The sequence below is a fragment of the Salvia miltiorrhiza genome, chromosome 7 (genome assembly GCF_028751815.1).
Source record: "Salvia miltiorrhiza cultivar Shanhuang (shh) chromosome 7, IMPLAD_Smil_shh, whole genome shotgun sequence".
NCBI lineage: Eukaryota > Viridiplantae > Streptophyta > Magnoliopsida > Lamiales > Lamiaceae > Salvia > Salvia miltiorrhiza.
Window position 1 is genome coordinate 74,201 of NC_080393.1, and position 17,470 is coordinate 91,670.

The window sequence follows — 17,470 nt, forward strand, 5'->3', positions numbered from 1 at the left end:
GGCTTGCATCTTTCTAATTAATGGATGACAGGGTTAATGACCCATATTTTGAACAAAACAATAGTACTTGTCTCATAATTAAACGCATAAAGATTCAGACGATCCAAATTTATTTGTATTTCAATTTTCAATGACATAATTATAATTTTGTTAGTATTTTATAAACATGTCTTGAAATTAAAAATAATTTGAATCTACATCTTAATCTATATCTCACAGTAAGTAAGATATATAGTGAAATTAAACACGTCGTTATGTTTAAAAAGAATTTGAAATTAAAATAATTTACGCTAACAACTGCTTTGAACCATCGTAAAAATATCGAATTTTTTTTCCTAAATAACGACCCTTTTTCCGGTCGTTAGTTATAAACATATTTTTTTGAAATAAAAATAAAAATATAACTATCGTAATTCGGTTGTTAGGCCCGCCATCTTAATGATCGTTGTTATTTCCGGTCATTGCTTGCATATTTTCTTGTAGTGACATTTGTACTATTTTGAATTTGGTGGCATCTCTAGATTGATTGATTTCTTGCCACCCATTTTGATGTAGATAGAGGCTGCTAGTGGTAGTGGTAAACTGTAACCCTACCTCAGTATACCAAATAGGCAAATATTTCTATAAATAGCATCAAGGAAGAGAGTGAAGAATACCATTAGAGAGAGAGAGAGCCAGAGATGGAGAGAGAAGTAAAACACATGGTGTTGGCAAAGTTCAAAGAAGGCGTATCTAAGGAAGAGATTGAAGAATGCATAAAACAGTTTGCCAACCTTGTCGATCTTGTTCCTTCAATGAAGGCTTTCAAATGGTGCTATATTCATTCTTATTTTTCTTCACTTCACACACACACATACAACAAATACATAATAACCTTTCAACCTTATGTAAAGATTCAATTAAATCTGTATGAATTGGTCTTTACTTGAAGTTGTTGTGTGGCAGGGCTAAAGAACTGAGCATTGTGAATTTTCATCAAGGTTTCACACATGTCTTTGAAGCAATATTCGAGAGTGCAGAAGATGTTGGAGACTATCTTGCTAATCAAAATCATATCGACTACGGAAACTTTTTGATGCCTCGACTAGACAAGTTCATTATAATCGATTTCGAGCCCACAAATGTCCAACCCTAAATTAGCAAGGGTGTGACTAATACTACATATATATTTATCTAAGTTTCCATTTATGTTGATTAAATGAGAGTTGTCATTTTGTTGACAATGTGTTCTCTAGTTGCACCTCTATTTCAAGATTGTGGTCCTTTTGCTGCAAGTTGTGGAATTTTTTCTTGTAAAAGTTATATTGTCGAGAGTTGATGTTAGTATCATACCTCAAATTTCCATTTATGTTTTTCAAATAAGAGTTGTTATTTTGTGGACAATGTGTTTTCTAATTGCACCTTTATTTCAATTGTGTTCCTTTTGGCAATGGTTGTGGAAGTTTTCTTGTAAAACTTATATATATTGTCGAGATTTTTGATGTTGGTATTATACATCAAGTTTATGATTCTACAATTTTACAATTTGATGGTGTCGGACTTTTACCTATTCTACAATTTCAACTTAGCTTTTTAAATGTTATAAATAAGTATCTAATCTTTCATACTTTTTGCAATTAAACTTCACTTTTTTTTTTTGACAATTCAAACTTTCAAATTTATGTTGCTCAAACCCTTAAATAAAAAAATTAAAAGCTGAGCTCTAACGGTTCCGAGGAGAATATCATAATAGAATATGGGCCGATCGAAGTCTAATATATTTCCACGATGATTATGAATTTCATTTGAGTATTTTTCAATAGCAGTTAAATTAGGAGTCTAATTTTAACGTGGTGAATGCCGATATTAAAATATTAAATAGCCTCAAGCCTGTTTAAAGCACAAATTTATTTATTTTTTTATAAATATTGAGAATAAATGAGATTTAAAATAAAGGAGAAAGTTATTAAAATGAAAACACTATAATTTTTATAGATGAAGCAATATGATAATACGATCATAAATTTCGTGGACGAAGGCAGCACCTACTAAGTCATTAGAAAATATAGTTTATTATATTTTGTAACTAAATTGAGTTTTGATGGGCTATAAATCTTGTAATGAGTCATATTCATCTAAGATAGTGATTACATTGGGCTTTTACTCTGCACAATCGTACTACATTTTCTAGGCCTACAACCAATCCATCAAATAATATTTGTGTGAGAGGTGTCTCATAATTAAACGCATTAAGATTCAGATCCAAATTTATTTATATTTCAATGGCATATTTATAGTATTTGTAATTGTAAACATGTCTTGAAATTAAAAATAATTTGAATCTAAATCTTAATCTATCTCACAGTAATTAAGTAAATCAATGTAACACAACATTCTCCCTATTTTGAATATGCTGATGTGGCAGGTTGATTTCTTGCCATCATTTTTGAAGATTTAATTAGAGGCGGCCAGTGGTAGTGGTAAAATAAAATGTATCCTTACCAAATACTTTGGTAGTGGTATGCCAAATATTTCTATAAATAGTAGTATTAAGATGAGAGTGAAGAATGCAATTGAAATTAAGTGAGTGTGTGAGAGAGAGAGAGAGAGAGAGAGAGAGAGAGAGAGAGAGAGAGAGAGAGAGAGAGAGAGAGAGAGAGATGGAGGAGAGCAAGAGAGAAGTAAAACACATAGTGTTGGCAAAGTTCAAAGAAGGCTTATCTAAGGAAGAGATTGAAGAATGCATCAAACAGTTTGCCAACCTTGTCGATCTTGTTCCTTCTATGAAGGCTTTCAAATGGTGCTACAATCATTCTTATCATTCCTCACTTCACACACACATACAACAAATACATAATAAACTTTCAATCTTATGTAAAGATTCAATTAAATCTCTATGAATTGGTGCAATTGTCTTTACTTGAAGTTGTTGCGTGGCAGGGGTAAAGAGCTGAGCATTATAAACTTTCATCAAGGTTTCACACATGTCTTTGAATCAATATTCGAGACTACAAAAGGCGTTGAAGATTATCTTTCTGATCAAAATCACGTTGACTACGGAAACTTTTTGATGCCTCAACTAGACAAGTTCCTTATAATCGATTTCGAGCCCACGAAGGTCCAACCCTAAATTACCAAGGGTGTGACTAATACTATATAAATATATCTATCTAGTTTCCATTTATGTTGATCAAATAAAAGTTGTCATTTTGTTGACAATGTGTTCTCTAATTGCATCTCTATTTCAAGATTGTATTTCTTTTGGTTATATATGGAACTTTTCTTGTAAAAATTATATTGTCGAGATTTGATGTTATTATCACACATCAAGTTATGATTCTATCTATTGCCTTTCTATCACAATTGCGTGCCATGCACTACTGCAAAAAAGTTCGCAATCTAAAAGTGTTGCAAAATTTGGTTTTTATGTTGCTGTACGTTCTAAAATTTGTCATAACTTAATTTCGAGCTAATTGTTAAAACAAGATTTTAACTTTCAATTTTTTCAAAAATAAGATTATATATTACGAGATCTGAAAATGATGACTATATGTTACAAAATTTGAAAATGTGAACTATAGCTTTCATTTATTACATTTACAGTACTATATGTCATCATTTACACTATCATATGTCCTCATTTATAGGAGTGTACACGTAAAAATTAAAAGTTATAGTCCTCATTTTAAAATTACGTAACATATAATCTTTATTTTTAAATTTCGTAACATCGTATATTATTCCCAATTTCTGTTTATCAAACTTAAACTCGAACTTAATACTTATTAAATTTTATCAAGTTTAGATATGAAAGGTGTCGTATTTTTACCCATTTAAAAATTTCAACTTAGCTTTTTAAATGTTGTAGATAAGTATCCAATCTTACAACTTTTTGCAATTAAAATTTACTCACTTTTTTTTGGCAATTCAAACTTTCAAATTTATGTTGCTCAAACCCTTGATTTGAAAAATCAAAAGCTGAGCTCTAACGGATCAGAGGAGAATATCATAATAGAATATGGGCCGACGTCTAATATATTAATTCATGATGCCGATGAATTTCATCAGAATATTTTCAATAGCAGTTAAATTAGGAGTCAATTTTTAACGTGGTAAATGCCGATATTTAAAATATTAAAATAACCTCAAGCCGGTTTAAAATCCAAACTTAAAAGTATTTTATAAATATCGAAATAAATGAGATTTAAAATATAAGAGAAAGTGTTTTAAAATCAAAACACTATAATTTTTATAGATGAACCAAAATAATAATAAGATCATAAATTTTGTAACTAAATTGAGTTTTGATGGAGTATGCATCTAGAAGTGATTAAATTGGGCTTTAGGAAATCTTGTTTATTAAATTGGGCTTTAGAAAATCTTGTTTATTACTCATTTGTAGCTTGCATCTTTTAATGAATCATATCCATGAAAGAGAGTGATTAAATTGGACTTTTACTCTGCACAATTTTACTCCATTTTCTAGGCCTACAAACCAACCCATCAAATATACATATCCTTACATGCAATTGATTTCATTATCATTTTTATATATCACAACGTGCATAGAAATGCTGGTGATTTTTGAAACCATAACCTCCAACAACATATTCGTCATTCTCCCACTAATTAAACCATTTCTTGAGGGGTTATTTTTTTAATAGTACATATTTTATACCAAAATTACTATAATCCACTGCAATCCAAACATTCATAGCATAAAATGAAATTGTATGGAAATTGAGATTCGATTCTATTGACTTTATTTATGATACACATAGATTTTTTTTTTAATTTTTTTTACAAAATAAAGAAAACCATAAGTCTCAATCTTTTCCAAAAGAGAATTTAAAAAAAAAAAGGTTAAAAATGGAAGAGTTGGTATGTAAGGACCAAAGGCAACAGAAAACTGATCAAAAGTTCATTTTTTTCGGGCATGATTATGAAAAATAAAAAGAGATTATGAAAAATCTCAGAGGTGGAGAAGAAGATCGCAACAACAAAGAAACTGCTTCTTCTTCATCTGCAAATTTCGATTCCAGATTCAGCCAAACTCTCAAAAACATTCAAGGGTACGTATGTTTGCGTTTTAATTTCCACATTTTTCATTTATGACATCCATTTTCTTGCAAGAACTTTATGTGTATAACTCGATTCCTCTCGTCTATGTTTGGCCTGATTTGAGCTCCCATTTTAAATTTATCTCCGAAATTTCAAATGGGCTTCTTCAATTTGACAAATATGATTTGTATTTTAGGCGAGGACTGGTGGTTTTAAATCCATTTGATGTATTTGTTGGCCGATGATGAAATGTATTTGAATTTCCCCCCTTCTTTTTGATAAATTTTGTAAGATCGTGGGAATGTAGTGTTTGGAATTGTGTTTGAATTACTGCTGCTAAAATTGGTGCATAGGAGTCGAAAAAATTGAACTTTGGCAAACAAATTGAAATTTTGCTGTTGTGTTTGTGTTTTTCATTTTTGTATTGTTGTTCAGCTCTAGCTATATCTATAAGTAATCAATCTTAACTCTATTTTAATTTTAATAGATTTCTATTTTGTTTTCTTGCGGTGAACTCTCCTAGCACCATGATATCAATATCTGGATGTTTTCCAACTGTAATTAAGGTTAATTGCCTCAAAACACACCAATTTGGGCTGTTTGTTTTTGGTTTTGCACATGAACTTTAAAACTTGTCCCAAAATGCATGAACTATACTTTTTTCTCTTTTTTTGGGTTTTGCACATGGTAGCCATTTGGATATTCAAGACTGTTGTTTGGATATGTGGTATTGTGGTTCGTGAGAGAATTTTTAAAAAGTAACTTTCATGTACTTTGGAACACATTCCATGCCAGTTTCGATTCGGGATTTGTGAGGAAATCTAGAAAAAGTATAGTTCGAGTGTTATGAAGAAAGTCTTAAAGTTCATGTGCAAAACCAAAAACGGCCCAAAGTTTGTGTATTTTGATGCAATTAACCCTTGTAATTGTTTACCTCCCGTTTCTCTGGGTATGGTAAATAGATTTAAATCATTAGCGGGAAGCATTTTATTACTGGATTGCTTATACAGTTATACTTATACTGTTATACATCTGAGGGCATATTGACTGAAAAAAGTTTTGATGGCTAATCTCGAATGAGTAATGCTATGTTTATGTTGGAGTCTTGACCTCTTAAATTTTTAACTTCCCCATTGCCATCGAGATCGAGTGAACGTATATGAAGAAGTGAATTCTGGTGTCTTGAAGTGCAGGTTGCTCAAAGGTCGCAGTTTTCCTGGTAAAATATCGATAACAAGGTGTTCGGATCCTCTTGACCCATCATTTTTGCCTTCACCACTACGTGACAGGAGGTTTTCAGACAGTGATGCTGGTCAAGTGGGACAAACACATAGATTGACTGAGGTGTCTTTCTATTCTTCTTTCATGATTGTGATATGTTGATTTATTCTATGGTATCAAATTTAAATTTTGGCTGAATATGATAAGTTTGTCTTGTTTCAGGGTAAACTCGAAAATAGGATTAGTTCAAATGCTGTTTCGGCTGGTGACCATACAGATACTTTGAATATGGGTAGCAAAAACATGACAATTCCGAACATGGGTGCAAGAGCTACAGATTCTGCAAGGCTGATGAAGTTCACTAAGGAATTATCTGAGCCGACTTTAGTCATAGGTACTATATGCTCTACTCTTGTGTTGGTATGTTGCAGTTCTGTGGAAATATAATTTCAAGTGGATCTATGCAGAAAAACTCCGTGAACTAGCATGGAGCGGCGTGCCCCAATATTTGCGTCCTACTGTGTGGCGGCTTCTCTTGGTATGCCCAGTTCCCTAATTTACTCAGTTAGATACATCTAATGACAATATACTAGACATGTATTGAGATTTTTTTACAGACGGATCTGTTCGATATTGTCTTTGGTAATTAGTCTTATCTGATTAGTTTCATAGCTCTTATACTGGTTATTTTTTCTCCAAAACTTCCTTTCTTGTGAGTTATTGAATCGTGAGGCATCCTTTTCTTCCATTCATGTATTTTTGAAGTAGGGGTGATAATTTTCGACATGACACGAACACACACGAAATTAATGGGTTCGTGATGGATGCCTGTCGTGTTTTTTCTTTTTTCTGAAAGGGACATGTCATGTTCGTATAACACGATAATTTCATGTAGTGTTCGTGTCGGATCGTGCCGTGTTTGTTAACATGTTTATATTTATACATATTTCATCATCATTTTTTATTTTATTTTATTTCATAGATAGGGTTTGTAGTTATTGTGTCATGTCAACACAAACGAAATCTTGTCACCTTCGTTTTCGTGTTGTATCCGTGTTTGACAAATCGTGTCGTGTTTGGTCTTAATGTGTTGCGTCGTTACACGTGGACACGGTAACGACACGATACACATGAATTGCCAGCCTTATTTTTAGAGGCAACAAAGGATCCATTCTAAATTCTAAAAGTTTCATAGGCCTCATTATGAAGTATTTAGTGCCTCAGTTAAATTCTTTTGGTAAGATTGGTATTATGAACATAAAGTATTAACCGACAACAGGGATATGCGCCTTCTAATTCAGATAGAAGGGAAGCAGTGCTGAGAAGAAAGCGGGTGGAGTATCTCGATTGTGTCGCTCTACATTATGATATTCCAGATACGGAGCGCACAGAAGAAGAGATTACCATGCTTCGTCAGGTTTTGAGCGTGTTATTTTGTTTCTACTTTCTATACGTCTTCTGCGTTTTGTGCTTCTTAGTGATGGATTCTGTGTATGTGTTAGATTGCTCTGGATTGTCCCAGAACTGTTCCCGATGTCTCTTTCTTTCAACAAGAAGAAGTTCAAAAGTCACTGGAGCGAATACTTTATACATGGTTAGATGCTCTCTTCCGCGCTTAGTTTTCATTGTTAGACAATATCCTCCTATCTTATCTATTTCTAAACCTAAAATGCTCGGCTTTCCCCTTTCAGGGCTATACGGCATCCAGCAAGCGGTTATGTGCAGGGAATAAATGATCTTGCAACGCCCTTTTTAGTTGTTTTTCTCTCTGAATACTTAGAGGGAAATGTCGAGACATGGTCAATGACTGATCTGCCTCCTGAGAAAATGTTGGACGTGGAAGCTGACTGTTACTGGTGTTTAACAAAGTTACTCGATGGTATGCAAGATCATTACACGTTTGCCCAGCCCGGGATTCAGCGACTTGTGTTTAAGCTGAAGGAGTTGGTTGGAAGAATCGATGGTACGAACCTTAACTTCTTTTCTTTCACACCGTGTCCTTGCAAATTGCTTTTGTCTGCAACCACGGGTGAATATGAACTTCTTGCATTCACACTGGATTTTTTTCATTTGAAATTACAGAACCTTGTTCAAAGCACATGGAGGACCAGGGGCTCGAATTTCTTCAGTTTGCTTTCCGATGGTTCAACTGCCTTCTTATACGCGAGGTAGATGCACGTGTACTCAATACATCGGTTGTGAAAGGGAAAACTAACGAAGTTATATGTGGTTTGCAGATTCCATTCGATCTTGTCACTCGTTTGTGGGACACTTATCTCGCTGAAGGGGACGCCTTACCATATTTTCTCGTATACATTTACGCCAGCTTTCTCTTAACAGTAAGAAAACCTTGCTTATTGTGTTATTTTTGCTTCAGACTAGTCCATCCATATGAATTTTCATGTCCTAATTGCAAATAAAATCACCACCTACGACGACTAGTGATTTTATTTGCAATTAACCTAAAAAATAGTATAGTCTAATCCACCATATACTTTGACGATGCATTTGCAGTGGTCCGATACTCTGCAGAAGCTCGATTTTCAGGAGATGGTGATGTTTCTTCAGCACCTTCCGACGCATAACTGGAACCATCTGCAGCTGGAGACGGTGCTTTCGCAGGCTTATATGTGGTACACCATGTTCAACGACTCTCCCAGACATTTAGCTTGCTGAATGGTAGTATTATATTTTCTCTTTGTATTTAATTTCAATCTTATTATGTGTTCATTATATTTGTTGTTTTTGTGAAGAAAAGTCCCAGCTTGCATTTCTAGCTTTTCTCCTTGTTGCATTCAACTTTATACATATATACCTTTGTACAGGAGTTGTCAAAGTATAAATTCCTAATATTTTTATATTGTCGAATCCTTGTTTTTTTCAACTCATTAGTGTTGAGAGTTCAGATTTATGTTAATTTCGTGAATTTTGAAGATTGCGTTTTAATATGACTTTAGTAATAAATTTTACATATAAGGATCAAGAAACTACCCCAAATCTCACCACCTAATCTCCCATTAGGGGAAACAAAATATGTGATCAAGCACACTAGCCTCTAAAATTCGTAGCATATATAACATCCCTTTATTTTGTGATGCTTATAATAACTCTCTATAGTTTTGAGATATTTGAAGTGGAACAGATGGAATAATAACTTACATACCAAAAAAAATAAAAATACTCTCTTTGTAACACTAAAAGTAGTCTGTATATCATTTTTGGCCATGTCACTATAAATGATCTATTTCTATAAATAAAAAAATTTAATCCTTAAAAAAAAGGTGAACTCTATCACTTTTAATAAATTTACACTTTTATTTTAATTCTCGTGTCGAAAAATTTTAAATGACAAAGTCCAAGACACGATGACATGTGAGAGTGCGATTGGAGGTCTAAAATCTTGACTAGAAATTTAGCAGGCCCCATCATTAATTAGTCCACCGACTGATGAGGCCCACGTAGCTTTTGCATATTGGAAAAATTCGATTAAATATTTAGTAGAGGGTCTACCTAGTACAATCTATTTACCTTCGATTCACGAATTTTACATAGTTTTGATGCAAGAATTTTACATATTATTGTACAAAGAAGGAAACTCTACCGAAAAGCATATACACAATTAAGAGCAGCGTCACAAAAACCAATAGGAAAAGCTCAATATTTGCGTGTCGCAATTTTATTCCAGCTTCATTTGACTAATTTGCCATTTCACTTCTCCACAAATCAATTTGTGATTGAAATACTTTCCAACTACTAAATTTGCAATAAATTAATTGCGACATTTATAGTCCAGTAGCCCAACTACCTAAGCACCCCAAATTAAATAGCTTAATCAAATTCCACTATAAAAACACCGCACCGTCATGCACAAAACACATCACACTCTCAACTCTCAATCTCAAACTCGAATTCCAAATCGATAGTAATTCAACAAGTTCCATAGCTAGCGATATGAAGTTGATCGGCGCATTGCTCATCGCCGCCGCATTGATCGCGGCCGTTGCTCCCCCGAGCGAGGCCGCGATAGGATGCGGCGCGGTGGTTTCATACCTTAACCCATGCCTCCCCTACGTGACAAACAAGGGTCCCTTAGGGGGGTGCTGCGGCGGCATCAAGGGTCTCTACGGCGCTGCCAAGACGACGCCGGACAGGCAGAGCGTCTGCAACTGCCTCAAAACCCTCGCCAGTTCGTATAAGGGCGTCAACCTCGGCAAGGCCGCCGGCCTCCCCGGACAATGCGGCGTCAGCATTCCCTACAAGATCAGCCCTTCCACCGACTGCTCCAAGTAAGCAAAATTAAATATTACTCTCTGTCCCAGCGAATCTTGAGTCACTTTTCTTATATGACAAAAAAATTCTCTTTATTCACCATTTCACTTTTTCACCTACCACACTTAATACACTAAATACGATTTTCCTAATTCCTGTGTCGAAAAGAATTGCCTCAAGATTCGCGGGACGGAGGGAGTAACAGATATTGGTAATTTAATTAATTAATGATCATGTTTAATGTTGTGTTTTGCAGGGTGAAGTGAGGTTTGATCATGTGATGCAGATTAATGAGCCGTATTCCGACAACCTACGTAGAATTACTATGAATAAAACAAGGCTCACTTTACTTATCTATTGGATTGGATATGATGAGCCAATTTTTAGTGTTTTGTTATGAATATTGAGGGTGACTTCTCTTTATGTCTTTTGCTATGCAATTGTCGTACGTTGTATTAAAAGATTGCCTTTCTTATTTATTTTTATGCCAATTTACGCTAATAGATCCCATAAAGTCAAATATTAAGATGAAGGTTATAAGAGCAGTTTGATCTTCTAATAATAAGCACCTAAAATAAATAATCGTGTGGATCTTGCAAGATTATTAATTATCTATTGTATCTCCATCTTGAGTTTCATTTCACTACTAAATTTATGGTGTAATATTAGTATTTTGGGTTAATTGCCCATAAAATACCAAACTTTCATCAAATTCTGGTTTTACATACAAACTTTAAACTGTGCCGTGATAATTACTAAACTTTTGATTTTATCTGATTTTGCTACTAATCTAAATTCCAGCCAAATTTCGTCCAAATTCCATGCCAATATTCAACTAATTTGATTTGTACATGTTATTTGCAATAAAATATTTAAAGAAAGCAAATGAGTCGAACTATTTGGCACACAAGAATAAATACGACACGTCAAATATTGGCATGGAATTTGGACGAAATTTGGCCGGAATTTAGATTAGCAGATAAAATCAAAAGTTTAGTAATTATCATGCCACAGTTTAAAGTTTGTATGCGAAACCAGAATTAGATGAAAATTTGGTATTTTATGGGCAATTAACCATAGTATTTTTACATAGTGCATGTGCAACCACACTTACACAACTTATTAGAAAATTAAACAAGGTGCGGTTATTGTGAAAATTACATTTTTCATTAATGCATTCGAAAAAATATGAAATTTTAATGATGCTACATTCATTCATAAGAATGAATGTACCCATTCGTAGAACCTTACAATCGAAAGGTTGAGATTGAAATTCACTTGAACATTCAGATGCTACATTCATTCATAAGAATGACCCATTCGTAGAACCTTACAATCGAAAGGTTGAGATTGAAATTCACTTGAACATTTATGTATATATAAATTATATATTTATTTGAAGAAAATATATTAATTACCGCATAATTTCTATTTATTTCGAACCAAATATAATTACTAAAAGTACAAGATTATTTTCAAAAGAAAATTAGATCCGACATGTGGAATCCGGATAATTAAAACGAAGGCCCTTCTGCATCGAATGAACATGAAATATATTCAACCACATATAATTTCATGTTAATTAAACGTTGTACCACGTAAAAATATAATGTGCACCGCGTCTAAAGTAAAATAGAGAGCACGGAAAAGTATAAGGGATATATTAGATAATGAAACCAAAATATGTATTTGTATATATATGGTCCCAATATTTGTATAATGCTCTATATGATACTGGCGTAGGCGTATATTAATTTTTTTTAAATACAAGACACACGATGATTGGAGGTCTTGACTACAAATTTAATTAGGAGGGCCCATCATTAATTAGTCCACCAAGGAATGTAACACGTAGCTTCTATGTATTGGTGGACCGACATAATTTATTATAAAAAATATCTTTATAAATCTAAAAAATACATTAAACTATAATAATATTAACTATTTTTGAGACATTGTAATAATATCATCATTTTTTGTTCAATTTGTTGCAATCCAAATATTTCTAATTGCAATTTAAAACAATAGGTGATGATATTATTGCAAATACTTTAAGAATTATACCCCGTCCGTCCACGAAATGAATACTCATATTTCATTTTTCGTCCGTCAACGAAATGAGTACCCATGCCATTTTCTTTTTTGGATGTACCCCAAACAACCACCCTTTAATTAATATCTTTAAAAAGTGGGACTCTTATTATATTCACACTACATTCAATACATTTCTTAAAACTTGTGTCGTACGTCTACAAATGAGTGCTCATTTCGTGGACGAAGGATATTAAAATTGAAAATAAATAAAAATTCATACTTTAACTAACGACGAACCCATTTAAACTTTACAAAATTCTTTTCAATTAAATATTTAGTAAATTAAAGGGTCTATCTATTTTCCATTCTCGAATTTTACAAATTATTGTACATGAACAAACTTTACCAAATATAGGTCGATCGACTAATTTGCCAATTTATGTTTTCGCAAATTGATTTGTGATTGAAATACGCCAGCTCCTATATTTTTCCAACCACATTTGCAATGAAGTAATTGCGACATTTATAGTCCAATACCCCCAACTACCTAACCTAAATATCCCAAATCAAATAGAATTCATCAAATTCCCCTCTATAAAAACACTGCACCTTCATGCACAAACACATCACACCCTCAATCTCAAACTAGCATTATATTCCAACCACTAATTCCGATGAAGTTGATCGGCGCAGTGCTGATGGCCGCTGCATTGATCGCGGCTGTTGCTCCGGCGAGTGAGGCCGCGATAAAATGTGGCACGGTGTTTTCGTACCTTAACCCATGCATCCCCTACGTGACCGAAAAGGGCCCGCTTGGGAAGTGCTGCGGCGGCGTCAAGGGTCTCTACGGCGTCGTGAAGACGATCCCGGACAAGCAGAGCGTCTGCAACTGCCTGAAATCCCTCGCCGGTTCAACTTCCGGCGTCAACTACAGCAAGGCCGCCGGCCTCCCCGGACAATGTGGTGTCAACATTCCCTACAAGATCAGCCCTTCCACCGACTGCTCCAAGTAAGCAAACCCTCATATTATCAATTGACAAAATTCTATGCAAATCGTGACATACTAATAATATATATTATGATGCAGGGTGGTGAATTGAAGTGATGCAGATTTTGAGTCGTATTCGGACAACCTATATAGAATTACTATGAATAAAATAAGGCGTACTTAGTTCTATTGGATATAATGAGCCAATATTTAGTGTTTTATTATGAATGAAGCGATTTCTATGTATATGTGTCTTTAGCTATGCAATTTTCGACGTACTAATTAAGCTTGCCATTTTAAATTGTGATCAAGAACTTTGTTATTTATTATTACAGAAGTGCAAATTTACGCTGAAAGATCCCATAAAATAAAATTTCAAGATGAATAATTTAACACGTTCAAAGGAGAAATGAAGAAAAAATTTCGTAAAGATTATTTACGCAAAACTACTCTAATTGATTAAAACTAGAAGTGCTTAAGGAATTAATTGTGTAAAAATATAGTTCCAGTTATTCAAAAACCATCTATATATTCATTATTCGTTTGATGCAAACGAGACTAGAGAAATATTTGAGCTAGTTTATTTAGAATAGTGAAAAATATTTCTATTTTTGTGCAACAAGTCGGCGCCTTATGTGTTTCTTGAGCCGACGAAAAACCTCGCCGCCTTGTCGCTCTCCTCCCATTTTCTCAGCTTCTCCCTTGCCCTTCCGCAGCGCCGCCATCAAATTCTCCAAGCATTCATCCGCGCCCATTTCCGCTGATTTCGGCACCAAACTCTCCGCCACATCGGCGGTGCTGATCTCAATCTCCGACAGCAAACACCTGACGGCGTCGAACATGTGGTGGGAGTCGAGGTCGAGATAATTTTTGGCGAGAACCTTAAACGCTTCGAAGCAGCAGTAAGACATCTCGATGTGCCTGTCCATTCTCCCCCGGCGAATCAAGGCGTCGTCGATCTTCTCCACGTGGTTGGTCGTGAACACGAAGATCCTCTCGCCGCCGCTGGCCGACCACAGCCCGTCCATGAAGTTCAGAAGCCCGGAGAGAGTCACCTTGCTCTCTTCTCGCTCGTCTCCGCCGTCTCCGGCCTTTCTCACCGCATCTTCCACCGTCGGATTGTCTCTCTTGTGACCAGAGTGGTTTCCCTTTCTTTTGCCGGTGATTTGTAGGGAACAATCTATGTCTTCAATCACTACGATCGCCCTGTTGAGATGAAATGTGTGTGTCGATAATAAATTAACAAAGGTTAATTGTATAAAATTTTGATTTTTAATCAAATAAATTTTTTTGATTAAAAGACATATAATTTTTTTTTTTTTAAATTTGAACTGATTCGAAAGTTTGTCGGTTAATAATTTGATTGTCTGAATTCCAATGAAAAATCCGAAGGTACTGTTAGAAAGCTCTTGACGTTATCTTTCTGATAATGCGTATATTGTCAAATTTTGGTAATCGAATTTTTTTAAAAAATGGCATAAAAGTTGATGTCATGAAACTCTATATTTTCTTTTTTCTTTCAATCACTTTCGGTAACCAAAACTCAATAATATAATTATCATAAGAAGACAATGTCAAGAGCGGGCTTTTCATCGGTACCTTCGAATTGCCAATCAGAATTCAGATAATCAAGTTATTGGTCAACGAACTTTGGAGTTAAATCAAATTCCAAAAAATTAAAAATTTATGTATTTTTTTATCAAAAAAAAAATCTGATTAAAATCCAAAATTTAGATATAGTATGTGTATTTATAGGAATGCAGTTAATTGGCCTTTAATGAAATCCAAATCCTTGCTCCTCTAGATGACATGAGAATTTAGAAAATTTACCTCTTGGAAATCTCAATGAGTAACTTGCGCAAGTTGGTATTATCCGAAACTGAAGTGAGCTCGATATCATAGACGTCGTAGCGAAGAAAATTGGCTATGGCGGCGATCATAGTCGATTTCCCAGTTCCCGGTGGGCCATACAGCAAATACCCACGTTTCCATGGCTTCCCAATTTTAGCATAATAATCTCGAGCTTTAGTAAATTCAATCAAATCATCCATAATTTCCTTCTTCTTCTTCGGATCCATAGCTAACGTCTCGAACGTTGCAGGGTGCTCGAACCCCACGCTTCTCCACATCATCTTGTCGTCGCTTCCCCAGTCGTCGCCGCTCACATTCGTGTACAACCTCTGCTTCCTTCCGCGCTTACTGAAGAAAATGAGACAACATTATTCAAAAATTATTCACGGCAAGAATTCAGCTCTATCAGCGAGAATTTAGACAACAAGTCTCAAACTCTGTTATCTAATATGACTATAGACAACGAAATTCAGACTTCGTTGTCTATATTAAATGTTTAAAAAACAAACCTGATGGCCTTCCCCTCGCCTAAAACATGGGTAAGATAAGATCCGACAACAACATTCCGATCCTTTTGTCGAAACGACAAGATGTAGGCCCGCTTCTCATCGACACTTTCCTTGAAGCTGATCACATTATTCCGAGGATACTTGGTGCTTCTCATCCAACAAACCTTCACGCCTTTGTAAACCTCGGCGATCTCTTGGCAGTCGTCCATGCTCAACGTCACTCCGCGGCCCTTCCCGGCCGCGGTGGCCTTGAGCCGGGCCGTCTGCCCGGAGAAATTCGTGCCCAGGTACGCCTGTATGGCCGCGTAGGCTTTGCTCCGCCCGTAGTCCTCCGGCGGGAACTCGTCGAACGTGATCTCCACGTTGGGGTTGAAGAAGAAGGCCAATTTCCGGAGATATATGTCTACGGTGTCCCAAAATTGGGAAGGGATGAATCTTTCGAGAGTGGTGAATATGAACACCAGACTTCCGATTCGAGCAAATAGAGATTCCCAAAAATTCATGCTTGTTTTACTTGAAATATTATTGTTGATGGCATGATTGTTTATAATGTGCGCCTATTTATAGTGGAAATTGAAATTATGCTACGCGGTGTAAGGTTTCATGTCTCTTTCCAGGAAGAAAGGGTTACTTTGTTTTGTTTATTTGGGTTGCAAAAGAGTTTAGTTTCGAGTTCACATTTTGCATGAATTATTCTACATTTTAGTGGAGTTACATAAAGCAAACTTCATGAATTTATTTTGGTAGCTAGCTTTATTCAGAAAGATTTGAGAAGGCTTTAAATATTTTGATTAACTCTTAGTTGGGTTCGCTTTTGGAACCGAAAGATCTTTCCTAAATTGAAAAAAAAAATGGTGGAAGAATCTATCGGAAATTATTCTAAATTAATTAATCAAAGTTGACCGCTTTATAGACTAATTTAGTGAAGAAATAATGTGGATTCCTTTCTTGTGGGAATTGAATATTTTTGTTCATCAACTATAATTGTATATTTGCACGTTTCAAAAATAAAATAATATAAAGTGAAAAGTAAAATAAAATATGCATGCGTCCCAACTTCCACGTAGATGCTTGAGTCACTTTTTGATGTTCGTTCACGTAGTGAAGTGTCATGTTGTTTTTACTGGTTTCAACTTCATTAATTGGATAACCTATTCTATGATGTTAGAATCTAATGCGTAATTTAATTACTACTTAACATATATGTGCCCACAATTAATTTTTTTGGAGGAAAATAAAAAGTGACATATGCCCATATAGTTAATTATTAAAACAACAAAAATAATAAAATAATATAATTTTAACTGGATATATTTCAGTTGAATATAGAAAAAATAAAAAAATAAAGAAGATTTTTCGCTCCTTAAGGCCCATGTATATAATTCATATATAACTAGGAAAGAGGGAAAAAAGATAAATTTTCAATTTTATTATAATCACTTCAAATTAAAAATTATCTTTTTAATATATTATAGATATCTTGAAATATACATAATTATTAATTATAACTAAATAATCGGAACAAAACAGAATAGTGATTAAATATTTCAAAATTCAA

The 17,470-nt window shown here is 34.5% G+C and overlaps 6 protein-coding genes across 6 annotated transcripts; 5 read left to right on the plus strand and 1 right to left on the minus strand.

Moving 5' to 3' along the window:
- Positions 1-486: 486 nt before the first annotated feature.
- On the plus strand, positions 487-1,383 carry LOC130991204 (stress-response A/B barrel domain-containing protein HS1-like). The gene is made up of 2 exons (XM_057915305.1): positions 487-811; positions 946-1,383. Exons 1-2 carry the CDS (start codon positions 681-683, stop codon positions 1,133-1,135), a joined length of 321 nt encoding a protein of 106 aa, XP_057771288.1. The 5' UTR covers positions 487-680; the 3' UTR covers positions 1,136-1,383.
- A 1,217-nt stretch (positions 1,384-2,600) lies between these two features.
- On the plus strand, positions 2,601-3,261 carry LOC130991209 (stress-response A/B barrel domain-containing protein HS1-like). The gene is made up of 2 exons (XM_057915311.1): positions 2,601-2,779; positions 2,920-3,261. Exons 1-2 carry the CDS (start codon positions 2,640-2,642, stop codon positions 3,107-3,109), a joined length of 330 nt encoding a protein of 109 aa, XP_057771294.1. The 5' UTR covers positions 2,601-2,639; the 3' UTR covers positions 3,110-3,261.
- A 1,561-nt stretch (positions 3,262-4,822) lies between these two features.
- On the plus strand, positions 4,823-9,129 carry LOC130991206 (uncharacterized). The gene is made up of 10 exons (XM_057915308.1): positions 4,823-5,051; positions 6,234-6,384; positions 6,484-6,655; positions 6,729-6,799; positions 7,541-7,678; positions 7,764-7,855; positions 7,953-8,224; positions 8,344-8,429; positions 8,499-8,600; positions 8,776-9,129. The coding sequence occupies exons 1-10, from the start codon at positions 4,942-4,944 to the stop codon at positions 8,935-8,937; spliced, it is 1,356 nt and encodes a 451-aa protein (XP_057771291.1). The 5' UTR covers positions 4,823-4,941; the 3' UTR covers positions 8,938-9,129.
- A 984-nt stretch (positions 9,130-10,113) lies between these two features.
- Positions 10,114-11,009, plus strand: LOC130991208 (non-specific lipid-transfer protein 2-like). The gene is made up of 2 exons (XM_057915310.1): positions 10,114-10,547; positions 10,787-11,009. Exons 1-2 carry the CDS (start codon positions 10,213-10,215, stop codon positions 10,794-10,796), a joined length of 345 nt encoding a protein of 114 aa, XP_057771293.1. The 5' UTR covers positions 10,114-10,212; the 3' UTR covers positions 10,797-11,009.
- On the minus strand, positions 10,138-16,439 carry LOC130991205 (AAA-ATPase At3g28580-like). The gene is made up of 3 exons (XM_057915306.1): positions 15,913-16,439; positions 15,383-15,751; positions 10,138-14,758 (listed from the first exon to the last, which is right to left on the minus strand). Exons 1-3 carry the CDS (start codon positions 16,413-16,415, stop codon positions 14,158-14,160), a joined length of 1,473 nt encoding a protein of 490 aa, XP_057771289.1. The 5' UTR covers positions 16,416-16,439; the 3' UTR covers positions 10,138-14,157.
- On the plus strand, positions 13,152-13,863 carry LOC130991207 (non-specific lipid-transfer protein 2-like). Its single transcript, XM_057915309.1, has 2 exons — positions 13,152-13,573; positions 13,652-13,863. Exons 1-2 carry the CDS (start codon positions 13,239-13,241, stop codon positions 13,662-13,664), a joined length of 348 nt encoding a protein of 115 aa, XP_057771292.1. The 5' UTR covers positions 13,152-13,238; the 3' UTR covers positions 13,665-13,863.
- Positions 16,440-17,470: the final 1,031 nt, after the last annotated feature.

Bases quoted from the DNA above. Each gene is read 5' to 3' on its own strand.
- LOC130991204 (XM_057915305.1), top strand. From the start codon at position 681: ATGGAGAGAGAAGTAAAACACATGGTGTTGGCAAAGTTCAAAGAAGGC. The intron at 812-945 runs GTGCTATATTCA...GTTGTGTGGCAG, and splicing joins TCAATGAAGGCTTTCAAATG to GGCTAAAGAACTGAGCATTG.
- LOC130991206 (XM_057915308.1), top strand. From the start codon at position 4,942: ATGAAAAATCTCAGAGGTGGAGAAGAAGATCGCAACAACAAAGAAACT. The intron at 5,052-6,233 runs GTACGTATGTTT...CTTGAAGTGCAG, and splicing joins ACTCTCAAAAACATTCAAGG to GTTGCTCAAAGGTCGCAGTT. The intron at 6,800-7,540 runs GTATGCCCAGTT...AACCGACAACAG, and splicing joins CTGTGTGGCGGCTTCTCTTG to GGATATGCGCCTTCTAATTC.
- LOC130991208 (XM_057915310.1), top strand. From the start codon at position 10,213: ATGAAGTTGATCGGCGCATTGCTCATCGCCGCCGCATTGATCGCGGCC.
- LOC130991209 (XM_057915311.1), top strand. From the start codon at position 2,640: ATGGAGGAGAGCAAGAGAGAAGTAAAACACATAGTGTTGGCAAAGTTC. The intron at 2,780-2,919 runs GTGCTACAATCA...GTTGCGTGGCAG, and splicing joins TCTATGAAGGCTTTCAAATG to GGGTAAAGAGCTGAGCATTA.
- LOC130991205 (XM_057915306.1), bottom strand. From the start codon at position 16,415: ATGAATTTTTGGGAATCTCTATTTGCTCGAATCGGAAGTCTGGTGTTC. The intron at 15,752-15,912 runs GTTTGTTTTTTA...CATTTTCTTCAG, and splicing joins GGCGAGGGGAAGGCCATCAG to TAAGCGCGGAAGGAAGCAGA. The intron at 14,759-15,382 runs GTAAATTTTCTA...TCATCTCAACAG, and splicing joins CTCATTGAGATTTCCAAGAG to GGCGATCGTAGTGATTGAAG.
- LOC130991207 (XM_057915309.1), top strand. From the start codon at position 13,239: ATGAAGTTGATCGGCGCAGTGCTGATGGCCGCTGCATTGATCGCGGCT.